Consider the following 13,247-nt stretch of genomic DNA (forward strand, 5'->3'; position numbering starts at 1 on the left):
CACCTGCTTTTGGTGGAGCTGACGACTGACATGGGGTGGTTTGAATCGTCCTTCACCACCAGGATGTTGTTCTGCAGGGGAAGGAGGAAGAGAGGAGTGAAGGGATGGTCTGAAAGCAGGTGTCTGCCCTGCCAGCCCCCCCCCACTCCACTGGCCTCAGGGGACTGCTGCATGGTGGCCCTATTGCTGATCCCACCTAGCAGCTGAGAGCATCTGGCCTTGAGATATCTTGTGCCCTGTGGCAGAAGTGCTCCCCCGGATAAAGAGAGGCTGCAGGTCCTCTCACAGCCTTCCCTGGCCACACAAGTATCCACTTACTTTGTACTTGCGGAGTATGGAGGAGTGGTTCATGATCCGGTCGGGGTCTGCTCCATCCCGGGGCACCACCACGATCCCAAACTCCCCGACAATCACCTCCATCTAGGAGCAAGTCAAAGCAGGGAGAGCTTTATAGCCACCCCATGCAAAACCCTCCAGTCTGCCGACCCCTCTGCACCATGAAAGCTGGGCCATGGTCTGGATGGAGACAGAGAGTGAATTTGAGGCTATCTCAACAGCCTGTGGCAGAAACTTGGAATTAAGGCATGGTGAGTGGTCTGCAGTGGATGAAGTAAAAAGGCACAGAGTTAAATCCTATTATGAGATGTTGAGGTTAGGCTTTAGGGAGGACTTGTCACGGTAGAAGGAGTGTGGTGGCAGAAGAGGTTGTCCAAGGAGAACATGACCTCTGCCTCGCTGGAAGGGTTTATAAGCAGGATGGATGTGTTGGTCCTGACAGAGGTCTTGTAGGGTTGTTCTTGCAAAGGTGTTTGCACCAAGGCCGGTGGCCAAGTTTGCCACTGCGGGGGGAGAGCTCCTGCTGCTCACACCTGTCTCAGGTGAGACAAAGCAGGCTCATCTGAAAGAGCTCTGGGTCAGCAAATTCAGGCAGCAGGAGCCTGTGAGGTGGTGCTGGGGCAGAATGCCTCTTCTGCCTGTGCTTTGACATCCAATTTTTGCATCCTTTGTGCTGGGCTTCAAGACTTGCCTCATCTCAGGTTTTGCAGCCTTTCAGAGGAGATCTCTGCCAGCTAAGTTTTAAAAAAACTTAGAATTGAAGATGCGGTAACTGATTTTAGAAATAGAGAGGCTCAAGGCGGAGGGAATGGGGGGATTGTGTTGACCGCCCAATTTCAGTGAAGAGCCAGGTGAGCTCCCACAGCCAGCACAACTCTGACTGCTGGGAGGAGCATGTGGGTCAGTAACCCAGCCCCTCTCTAGGGCTGATGTCCTCCCATGAAAATATGGCTTCTTCAGCTGGTGACCACAGTGTCCAGGGTGCTGGGTGTCCTGCTGCAGTCCTTCACTAAGGGGGCTGGGGGGGCACAGAGGGGTGGGCAGTGGATTTCGTCCATTTGAGTTGTGGCAGTGAAGGTGCTGAGATGGGCTTATGTCAGCTGTGAGTTGGTGTGAGGCATCATCTGGCTGAGAAGTCAAGATGGTTTTATTTCTTGGCCTTTATAAAGATGGGTACTTGGGTACCCTGCATTGCAGGAAAAGCCTTTTATTAAGTAAAAGCTGTTGATTTGGCTGTAAATGTGTTTAATTTCTGAGGTCTGGCCAACTTTTGTAAATACCTTATTTCCTGTACCTCCACACTTCACTCTACTGAGACTGGCATCTACTTGGTGCTGGCTCCTTCTAAGGGACAAGGAGTGGGAGCGCAGCCTTTGAAAATCCCTTGGGATGGGCTTACCCTGCACCCCAGGTGAAGTCCTCTGCGTGAACGGTGAGTGGGACCAGGGCTTGGGTCTGTGGAAGGGGAGGCTGGGTAGGGTTGGTGACCCTGGAGCAGAAGACCCTGTCCCTCAGGCTGCCCTTGGGTAGGGGAGGTGAGGGTCAGGGTTGGGATGGAGGAGGCAGTGGGGATGGTTAGCACAGTTCCTGCCATCCCAAGGGACCTGAGTGGCTCCCAGGAGTGCTGGGTGTGGGAAGCAGAGGAGGAGGAAGGGAGCCTGGGGAAGAGGAGCACGGAGGGATGCCCAGTGGTGGTGACTCACATCTGCTTCATTCCAGAGACCGGGGATGCAGAAGGACTCCAGCAGGTCGCTGCCACAGAGCAGTAAGATGCGAAGCTCTGAAGAAAAGAAACACAGAAGCTCAGAGGTGGGAGCAAACAGGGCTGAGCAGGCACTGTCCCTGCCCCCTGCCATCCCATTGCACTGCTTGGGGGGATCCTCTTCTGCACAGACCTCTCCTGCCAAAGCAAGTCCTGCTAAAGATCCCGCGGTCCTTCTCACATCTCTACTGGTGCCAAACATCAAATACCCCCCACCCTACTTTATTTCAGCTCCTCTCCTGTGCTGCTGGGTTGTTGTCAATATTGCTACGTGCTGTTCAACTATGGCTGTGCTCCAGCATTGGAGGTGGGGTATCCCTGGGGAAGGAAGTAATTTCTCCATGCTATGGGCACCGACAATCGCTTCGTGATCTGCTGCAGGGGCTCCAGCCATGGGGCAATGGGGAAAGCCCAGGGGACTGCTCAGAGCCCTGGGCATGGCCATGTTTGCTTTAGCAAAGCTGATGGTGTGGGTTGCTCATCTTGGAGGACTTCCATGTCCTCCCTTCCTCTCCCCAGGCTGGGACTGGTGCTTGCCGATAACTTGCTTTGAGAGTTGGCTTTGCTGCTCAGCAAGAAAGTTGTGCTGCGGAAAGGAGCTTTCTGCTCCAATGGGCCCATAAAGATTAATTTATTTGCACAATCACCAGAGGAAAGCCATAAACCCACCCTGAGGGATGGGAAGAGGTGGCTGCATGGGAAGGTGTATCCCTGGTTGGCATTTCCAGGTGGCCAAAGCCTTTGGGCTCTGCCTGGTGCCAGTGCTAGGATGGGTGTTGTGCCAGGCTGTGAGTGAGCTAGCCCATGAAATGGATCTCAGAAACACCAGCAAGCTCCCCATGCAGAGCCCTGGGTGATGTACTGTGGTGCCAAATGTGTGGCAGCCCAGTGGGTCTCAAACCCCTAAAGGGTGTTAGAGAAAGGGGCACCGTGGCTGGTCGGGCAGCTGAAATGCCTCCTGCTGCCACTCGCAAAGCTCTGCAGGGCTGCAGGCAATGCGAGCATGTGAGTGACACCACCACGAGAGGGCAAATTTGGTGGCACTTGGGGTGACTTTTAAGGCATAATGCCATGGCAGGTCTGTGCCAGTGCTGGGAGCCGGGTCCCCGCTGCTCACTCCCTTATTTCAGGCTGTTTGTCTGCCAATAGGAATGGGCTCAGGCCAGTTTAGCGCTGCTCCTGTTTCACTCCTGAGCCTCGATAGCTGGCACCGGGATGAGATGATCCAGCGTCCTTTGCTCACCACCAGATCTGTCGTGCAGCTGCTCCCAAGCCACATAGCGCTGGCCCAGAGGAGCCGGAGCGACATGGAGGGGCGGCTGCGTACTCACCAATCTCCTCGTATCTCATCACCGTCCCCAAGTTGGCGTTTTCATCTGGGGAAGGGAAGCAAAAGAGAGGTGCTGGTGTGTGGCCTAGAAGAGGGGGCTTGGAGGAAGGCTGGGGGCTAGAGCTAAAGCAGAGGTGATGCTGGACCTTTCCTCTACATACCCACAAAGGTGAAGCGCTCCATGGGTGGGCGAACGCAGCAAATCCGGCTCAGGCTTTCTCCCACCTTCCCCAGGATCTTTGCTAAAGGTGAAGAAGAAAAAATTAATGGGAGAGAGACTGTGCGACCAATGCACACAAGAACTTTGGCCACCCTGGTCCTGAGACATACTCCTGTGCCCAGGTGCGGGAACTGCTCTCAGCATCTCCCCACCACCTCCTTTCATGGTCTTAACTCCCAAGAGCGCTACGCTGTGCCTTGAAGGGACCAGATGGACAGCGAAAATCACTAAAAAAAAAAAAATCACAAGATGTTCATTTTTATGGGATTTAAGTAATGTCCCCTCTTCTCCCCAGCTAATACCTCCGTGTCCCACATCCCACCGGCTTGTGGGAGATCCAGCCACATCACTGCTCCTGCTAGTTCATCCCTTGCATGCACCCCATGGGTACCAAGTAGGCTTTTTCTTAGCTGATCTCGCTGCCTGAATATCATCCAGCTGAAGTCCAGTGAGATTTCACAGCCATTTTAAGCTGTTCTTGGCTCCCCTTGCTGTGCTGGATGCTAACTCACTCCTCCATTGCATCCCCACCTGACCCTGGCCTTGGTGCATGGAGCCTGATGAGCAACCTGACCCAAAAGTAAGATGATGGAGCACTGTTCCTAATGCTTGGCAGCCCTGGCTGGGAGGTGAGGGGTGGATAGTCATCCCCCTCTTCCCTACCCCGCTGCCGCTTACCCGCAGTGGGCTTGTTGGAGACGTTATTGTTGTTCTGGTAGATGGTCTGCGAGGATTCGTTCTGGGGCTGGCCGATCACAGGAGTGATGGAGGGTGTGTTGACGTTGGAGAGGATGCAGCCAGTCACTCTCTGCAATGAGGGAGAGATGTAGCTGGAACAGTGCCTTCACTCCAGCTACCTCCCAAAACCTTTATGACCCCCATATTGAGCCTCCACACCCCAGGCTGAAGGATATTTTTAGTGACAGTATGTCCAAGCTCACTTTAGGATCTCTGGTCCCATCTGACCTCACTGGATGGGCCTGGGGCTAGCAGGAGGCTGTGGATAATGATTCATGCTTAAGGCTGGGAACGGTGGGATTAACTTTTTGTGTGGACCCATGAGGCTGGCAAGGCTGCAGCTGTGCTGCCTGTGGGAAGGCATTGCCCCCATCGCCTGGAGGTGCTCATAAATTCTGATGAATAAATAAAAATACAGCGGCTGATGAATCAGCTGTGCAAAGCCAGCAGCTTACACATTACCCTGGGAGCAAATGTGCCCTCTTCTCCTCCACCAGTCCCTGCAGGAGAAGGCAGGCATCTCCAGGGGCTCTCTGGCTTCGACACCATAGTCCCTGGCTGCACTGGACATCCCGTTGGGCTGGTTAATGCTACTTCTGTGCCTCCTGTCTGGGGTGCATGTGAGTTTGAATGATGCTGTTTTAACCATTTCCCCTCCTTGGTTTGCTCGCTATATCCAAGTGTTGGCAGCAGCCCTGCTCTCCCTATCCCTGCAGTCACCCAAGGGCAGTCACCTTCCTCCTCGGCTCTCAGGCCTGCCTGGGCTTCGGAGGAACTTTTCCTCCTGGGTTTTGTGCTCCCCAGGGACTTCCCAGATGCTGAATTTCCCACTGAGTCACTCTGTCAGGTTCATACAGCAGTTTCGGCTCAGCTGATGAGTAGGGACGCCCATCCACCTCTCCTTCCTCTCAGGGTGGACCAAATGGTCGGCAATAATGATTTGGGCTTATGCCCGCTCTGCTTTCAACCCTGCTGCCCTCCTGGTGTGTGTGGGACTGGGACAGCTGCTGGCTCTGGCTGGAGGGCTCAATTTGCTTTCACCGTCAGGGCAAGGAGCTCAAAGTGGCTGTGACAAGATATCTTGCACCTCTTCCAGGTCAGGATTTCGGGCGCGTTCTTGCAAGACTTTTCTCTGTCTGTCCCGGCCGTATTTTGGTTGTTGATGTCCACGTGCCAGTGCAAGAGCAACCCCACTCCTGCACTCTCCCCACACCCTCAGCCCAGGTGCACCCACGGTGCAGAGGCTGCCTCACCTTCATCAGGTCGCGGTGGTGCTCCAGCACGCTGCAGGTGGTCTGCCAGGTGTCCTGGTAGCACTCCCAGGGGTCCACCCTGCGGGGAGCACAGCAAGGCAACAGTGTTGGCCAATGGCCACTGCCTGGACCTCCTGGCCATGCCACCTCCCCCCCACTGGGCTGGCCAGCAGTGCCATGAGCAGCCACTATCGCTCCCCCAGTTCTGCCATGGCCTCTGGACATCCAGCTCTCCTTAATAGCTTTGGGGACCTGAATGTGTGCCTGGACAACTTTCCACTCTTGGTACCCAACTAACCAGCTTTCCTTTGGCTTGGATGTAACCACACATGTTACAACCCTGTTTCCTGAGGCCAGCCCAGAGATGTTTCTGGTCCCACCTTAGCTGCCAGAGGGCACATTGCAATGCTGGGAAGGGGAGAGTCCGTGGGCTGCTGCTGCAGGCTTAGAAAGGGAAGGTGCCACGGCACAAGGCTGGGGTGCGCTGGGTGACTTTGGGCCTCACCCAGACACCACAGACTAAGCGGGGGGCTTGCAAGACCCTCTGAAGCCAAAGGGTCCCCTTGAAGGATGGTGTAACACTCCTCATTGGTTCTCTGCTAGACTAGGAGAGGAAGGCCTCTAGTTTTTAATCAAGGTTTGGCTGGGAGAGGAGAAAGTGCATCCTCGAGCTCTAGCAGCTCGTGGCATCCCCACTTCATATGTGGGACTTTGCCCCCACGGTGCTGGGGAAGTGGCAGGGGCTGCTGGGGGCTGCTGGTGCTGCAGCGGGTGCGGGCTCTGCCACTCACCTGATCCAGTCGGAGGACTGGACGGCCAGTTGGCACATGGTCAGGCGGTGCCGGCTTGAGACCAGACCCTGCAAGAGAGGGTGATTCAGGAACGGTTACAGGAGGCAAGCATCATGCCCTGGCCAGCCTGGGCTTGCAAACCTTCCCGAGGCAGAGCATCAGGCTCACTCAGATGACACAAGCCAGAAGGATTTGTTCCTGCCCACAAAAATTTATTTAAAGTCCTGTTTGCTGGAGGGGAGGAGTCCCTGCCTTACTTCAGCCCTTGTTACGTACCTGTTGGTAAGATTTGCTCAGCACCACCACTCTCAACCCTGTACTGCAGTTGGGTAGGACCTGGGGACAGTGGTTTTCTTGATGAAATTTCTCCAGCTTTCAGGAGAAGAGGAAAATCTCTCCTCACCTAATTTGGATTTCCCCTGCCACAGAAAGTGCTTTTAAAGGTCCCTATTTGCATTGTCGCCATCCCCACAATAAGATTGGCTTTGAAATCATTCAAACAAACAAAAAAACCCCAACCCAACAAGATGACCACTACCATTTTGGGTGAATATGTTTCTCTCTGCTGTCTAGTACTTAGGCTGGTTGTAGGGTCTTGCTGCAGTTTTTATCTAAAGAGTGGGTGGTTTAATACTCTCCCTCCTCTTGGAGACATTCCTGTGGTCAGGAGCTGCCCCAGGCAGAAGAGGTCCATGAAAGGACCACAGGTACAGGCAGTGCTGCCTAGTGCTCACCCCTGGCTTCAGACATACCATTGCACGTAGGAGGCAGAAAGGGAAAATGCAGGTGACCCACCGTCTTCCCATAGGAGTCGTGCACAGGCGAGACAATGCCACCAATGACAATGAAGCGTCCGGTCTTGTGCAGGTAATCCCGGGCTCGCTCTGAAGGAGGAGGACAAGGAAAAGGGTGCAGGGGGATTCAGCTGGACCCACTGAGCCCTGCAATACCCGGCTGCCACCCACCGGCTTTCCCCAAAGCCCATGGAGCAGCTCATGCCAGCTCAGGCAGCACCGGATGGGCAAGGCGACCAAGGGAAGGGCTGGCTTCGTCTTTACTGCTCGTCTCATTCAGTGCCATCCTTGGTGATGCTGAGCATGGATTTTCCTAGTGATCCCCAAACCTTGCGGGAAGGAGGATTTGGTGGAAGAAGGCAAGTCTTTAGCAAAATCTAAATCACATTCAGACCCCAAATCACCTTCAACCACCTCATCAGGGCACCAGAGGGGCAGCCAAAGCCTGCACCACTGAGAGCTGCTCAGCAGAGATGGGCTCTTTTGTCAGCCCTGGAGGAGCCAGACTGAGCTCACAAGGTGATGCATGAAGCTGGTTCATTCACTGCCTGCAGACAAATCCTTTCCTTTCTATTTTTCTCTGCCCATAAACTACATCCCTTTCTCACCCCATGAATTCTCCCTTCCTCGCCTGCTACGGTTTGCTGCTGACTACCAGCCAAATGCTTTCTTAGCAGCTGGAAGGTGACTGATGGCTCCCCTAACTTCAAGCATCACTTCTGACAAGGACCCCTTAGATGTGGGCAAGATTAAAAAAACCAAGGATAATAACAAAACCTGCTGCCTCCACCACTGCTGGGCTGTGGAGACAACCCAGTGGTTTTATGAGCAGAAAACTTTTTGCCAGCTCATGCATCAGTGGCTGGCCGTAACTCCCTGCAGGAGGATGTCAATACAGACTGGGGGATGGATGGGTTGAAAGCAGCCCTGCCGAGAAGGGGATACTGGTGGGTGACAAGTGGGACATGAACCAGCAATGTGTGCTTGCAGCCCAGAAAGCCAATCATGTCCTGAGTGCATCACCAGCAGCATGGCCAGTTGAGGGAGGGGATGCTCCCCTCTACTCTGCTCTTGTGAGACCCCACCTGGAGTACTGCATCCAGCTCTGGGGTCCCCAGCACATGACAGACATGTGTCTGTCATAGAAGGGCCATGGAAATGGTCAGAGGGCTGGAACACCTCTGCTATGGAGAAAGGTTGAGAGCACTGAGGTTGTTCAGCCTGGAGAAGAGAAAGCTCTGGGGAGACCTTATTGTGGCCTTCCAATATATAAAGCTGGCTTATAAGAAGAATGGAGACTTTTTACCAGGGCCTCTAGTGACAGGACAAGGGGCAACAGTTTTAAATTAAACAAGGGTAGATCTAAGGTAAATATAAGGAAAACATTTTTTTACAATAAGGATGGTGGGATGCTGGAACAGGTTGCCCAGAGAAGTTGTGGATGCCCCACCATTGGAAGTGTTGCAGGTCAGGTTGGACAGGGCTTTGAGCAACCTGATGAAAGACATCACTGCCCATGGTGGGGAGGGGTTGGACTAGATGATCTTTGAAGGTCCCTCCCAACCCAAGTTTATGATTCTAAGATGTGCTGTTGGTTGACAGCCTGAATAAGAATTGCCATCACGCATGGGGCTGCATGCATGGGTGCTTAGCACGGATAGATCCCTGCCACCCCCACTGCAAGACTCATGTGCCGCTGTTTTGGAAATGCTGAAGGGTTCACCAGGAGGAGCACTGCACCAGGACCACGATGCTCATCCCATCTGCTCCTCTCTGCTGGAAAGCACTGGGCTGCTGCTGGTGAGCTCACCACCTCTAGCTCTAACCCTGCTTGCTCCAACTCTGCTTGCGCCAACCTTGCTTGTATCCTGCTTGCTCAAGCCCTGTTCACTCTCTGCTTGATCCAACTCATGGACAGCAGCTGCTGGGAGCTGCTGCTGCAGGACTAAGCCTTGGCAGAGGAGAGACAATATTGGTCTGAGAGCACGTCATCACAGCAGGACCGGGGAGAGCCCTTCCTGCATGCACTGGAGAATGGGAGGTTCAAATGCCCTGCGTGTGGGCTCCTGGGGTCTACCCTGTGTGGTCTTGGACAGACAGATGGAGCTATCCTGTTGGGGAATGGTAGGTCCACTGCAAGAGCAATGGCAGGGCTAGTCATGGCATGGTCCCTGCTGCGGCTGCTGGCCGATCCCCAAAGTCTCACTTGCTTTTGGGCACTTGTCCCCCTGCCAGTTTTCCCTTCTTTCCTTGGGCTGGTCCTGATGCAGCCACCCATCCTGCTTCCCTCCCTGCCTGCAGGCAGGGCTGCCTCAGGATTTGGGCAATTGTGATTATGTCCTCCCCTTCTAGAAACCTCTTTGCTGATGCCTCATAGGGTTGCACCCATCTTTGTCACGGCTCTGCTGCAGGGATGCTGTTATCCACTGATGCATCTGGCTCCCTTGCCTTCAGCCATTTCTCCCTCAAATTCTCTCTGCTCCCTGCTGATACATGGTATTAAATGTCAGCCGCATTGTCCCTGGGGCTTTCCCTGGGTCCCCTTCCCATGGCACCCAGCACCCAAGCCCCAGCTGGTCCCTCAGCAGCTGCATGGCTCTTACACCGCTCCCACCCTGTGTCAACATGTTGCCTGTGTCCCACTATGCCAAGAGACTTGCCAGAGTCCCTCCAGCCTGATGCACAGTCTTGGGCTGATATTTCCAAAAGGTGGCATTTGAGGATAAAAATGCTGGTGAAGAGTTGCTAAACTCCTGTGGGCTCCTACGCTGTGTCTGACCTCCCTTTGCCCACCCAGAGCACACACATTTGTGCCCCAATGCTTCTCTGAAGATGCTCTCGGAGAAGAAAAGAGGGTTTCTCACCAACACTCAGGATGGAAAGTCCCATCTTTTCATGCTGCAACAACAATACCTCCTGCCCCCCAAGCTTTTGTAGCTGTATGACCCACCCCCTTTACTTGAGTTCTCCCACTGGGTGCATTGCAACCACCTTGTCCCCCAGGCAGACTGTGCCTGTGCAAGAACCACGGCACTGCTGTGGGGTTGCAGCCCAACAGAAAGCGAGGAGGAAGAGGCTGGGAGGTGCGAGCGTGGGGCAGGTCGGTGGTGGTGGTGGTGGCCATGGCCGGGCTGGCCCTGCCACCTCTGCCAAGCATGGGGAGGGTGGTTGGGGAGTGCACAGTGCAGCACTGCCCGCCCCAGCTATTGAGATGGTAGAAAGAAAAAAAAGATAAAAAAGGTAAAAGCAAAAAAGGAGACAAGATTGATGAGTCACTAGAAAGTGCTTTTTTTTTTTTTGCAAGTGGAGGATCTAGAAAAATATTTTGCGTTTGCAAAGAAAACAAGCATTTTTGAAGCTAAGGTGACTTCAGGATCCGTCAGCCATCCCAAGATGTCACTGCACATCATATCCTACAGCCACCCTGCTCCAGCCACCAGCGATCCCCCAGGGGATGGGGAGCAGCCCTGCCTGAAAGGCTGGTGCCCTCCCATGCAGCAGCAGCAGGGAGACACTTGCAGGGAACTTTCCTCCCCCCTGTCACCTGCACCCAGCCCCAGCTGGCACCCACTAAAGCTGATGCAAAGCTCTCCAGTCTGCATCGGATGGCTCCTGCTTCCCTTAGTGGTGTAGCTGCATTATTCCTTGGAAATAAGCAGCAAAGCTAGCTCTTGCCATCTGGGGAAGTTTCCCCATCCTGGCCCCTCAACATGGCATCAGCTGTTGGGGCAGGGGACCCACCCTACAAACCCATCTTTGCCAAAGCAGCCACGTTCCTGCTTCCGCTCCAAAAGAAACTTTCCCAGAGAGAAATAGGAAAAGAGAGGGGAAGGAGAACACTCAGTGTTTGCTAGATGCAAGCACAGTTGTGATGGGCACAAAGAACATGAGCGGACAGGGGATCCTGCTGCATCTTCTGGAGCTACTGCGGTGAACTGGGGCTCCTGGGCTTTTAGTGGCAACAGAAACACCTCATTGTCCTGCTGCTGGTTGAAAATTAGCCACGGGCTTGTTCATGCCTGCCAGCACCATGAGGGTAACACCGGTTGGATTTGAGCATGTGGGAGCGGTGGCTGAGCCCTGGGCCACAGCTTGGCACAACAGGCAGGTGAGAGCACAGCCTGGCAGGTCCAGATGTGGGGAAAGGGTCTTTTCCACAGATACTTTGATGGGTATGCTTTTCCTGCATGTTTCCCAGTCAAATTATCTTCTCTGGGTGGTATGGATGAGATTGTGCTGTTTAGGAAAGGACAGTTCTCCCGGCGATGCATCTCTTCAGCTCCTGTGCCCTCGCTCCTGCTCTGCTTCAGGACAAAAATTCATTCCTAAGATTATTTTAGAATTCCCTTGCAATAGCTTGGGATGGATGAAGAGTGCTTGTATGTCAAGGGAGGTGAGAGGGCTAAGCAGGGAAGGGAAGTAGGGATGTCGCTGAAGAACCACTTGGACAAAATTTTTTCCTCCAAATTTTGAAATTTCTACTAGCTATCAGGTCAGTTAAAAGTCAATTAAGGAACTATAATTGCCATGGACTTTTTCCCCCCCTTGAGGGCATTGAGCAGCCCCAGGCCCCTGTGACAGCCTGTGGGAGGATTGCCAGCCTCAATAAAACCTCTTCCTCAGACTCACCCAAAATCCTTTCCCTGGCTTCCTTCCCAGCTCTTGTGCCCTGGGTGTGCCAGGCCCAGAGAGAAAAAAACACACTTAAATCATTTGATCGGTGCAGGGAGTAAAATTCAATTGCCTGGATTAGATGTACTGAAAGTTTCCCTCTCTGCCCTCAAAATCCTGAGCAAAAAGGGGTTAACGCTGGCAGTTTAGTTTGAACCATACTTTTTTGTCTTTGCTCATTGTTTATCTGCAGGCAACTGTGTGGGAGCATCTCCATCCGCCAGCGGGTTTCACCGGGGCAGCGAGGGAATGGAACCTAGCTCTGTGCGTGACTATGGCTATCTGTGCTCCAAGTGGTACCCAGCAAAGCACCCTGTGGGGGAGCACACACAGAAAAATACAATATTCTTGGGTTGTTTTTTGTTTTATTTTTCCATGGGCAAGGGGGTTTGAGGTTGAACCAGCATCATAAATTAAAGCACAAAACTCCATGGGTGGTGGGATTCCCTTTGCAGCCCACCATGACACCCCTCTGTAACCACTGCCCAGAAAGCCAAATGTGCAAAAAATTTCTCTTTCTTCTCCATTCTGCGTTTTAAAAAGAGGAATCAGGGGGTACCAGCAGCACTTCTCCCTCTCCAATGCTCTGTGCTTGCCTTTATTGATGCTACCAGCTTTCCCATCGGTGCCTTCAAGGTTAATCAATCAAGAGGGAGAGAAAAAAAAAGCCATTTTTTTTCCTGCTTCTGCTCTTTCTGGCATCTTTCACACAAACCATGTCCTGGGACCTCTTCTAGATTGAAAAACAGATGACTACATAGGGTATAAGTTACAGAAAACAGTATCAAGAGACTTTTATAGCAAAAAAATAATTGAGCCATGATGTTGGAAGAGGAATTAAAAGGAAAGAAGAAATGTTATTGGATGAGCCTAGAAGCAGAGGAGTGTTTGTGGGAAGGCTATCCTGACCGCCTTGGAAGCGCACGCAAGAAGACAACTGAAATGCTTGGAGTTGGTTGCCACCACACAGGGACAAAATCCAGGCATGATTTTTGGAAAAGCCAAAGCAGAGCCTCCCCGACACACACTGCCACGCAGGAGAGCTGGGGCTTCAAGTGTGCAGAGGAGCCAAGATCGAGGGACCAGCATCTACCCTTATATCATAATGCAATTTAAAATGCAAATTAAAATAAAAAGAAAATTCCCTAACAAAAAAGATGCCATCGAGTTTGAAATGAACACATCCTCTCATTATGCCGTGCTTCACCCCGACTTGATTTTCTTTGCCAAAAGAAGTTTAAAAACACTGACCCGTTCATTTCCATGCCTTCTCCTTTGCGTACAGCTCCTTTATAAAGTTCACTCTTAAGACAAGCTGAACTCCTTGCATGTAACCTCTGCTTCACATTCTC

At 52.9% G+C, this 13,247-nt stretch overlaps 1 protein-coding gene across 1 annotated transcript in view; it reads right to left on the minus strand.

Annotated features, from left to right (window-relative positions):
- Positions 1 to 13,247, minus strand: part of NMNAT2 (nicotinamide nucleotide adenylyltransferase 2) — a 32,101-nt gene that overhangs the window by 3,440 nt on the left and 15,414 nt on the right. The window contains exons 2-10 of the mRNA XM_052800749.1: positions 7,226 to 7,314; positions 6,431 to 6,498; positions 5,640 to 5,718; positions 4,327 to 4,456; positions 3,590 to 3,670; positions 3,430 to 3,474; positions 2,040 to 2,116; positions 319 to 420; positions 4 to 71 (exon numbers count right to left, since the gene is read on the minus strand). Coding sequence (XP_052656709.1) covers positions 4 to 71; positions 319 to 420; positions 2,040 to 2,116; positions 3,430 to 3,474; positions 3,590 to 3,670; positions 4,327 to 4,456; positions 5,640 to 5,718; positions 6,431 to 6,498; positions 7,226 to 7,314 — 739 coding nt within the window. The remainder of the gene's footprint in view (positions 1 to 3; positions 72 to 318; positions 421 to 2,039; positions 2,117 to 3,429; positions 3,475 to 3,589; positions 3,671 to 4,326; positions 4,457 to 5,639; positions 5,719 to 6,430; positions 6,499 to 7,225; positions 7,315 to 13,247) is intronic.

Source organism: Harpia harpyja, chromosome 11 (assembly GCF_026419915.1).
Source record: "Harpia harpyja isolate bHarHar1 chromosome 11, bHarHar1 primary haplotype, whole genome shotgun sequence".
Lineage (NCBI taxonomy): Eukaryota > Metazoa > Chordata > Aves > Accipitriformes > Accipitridae > Harpia > Harpia harpyja.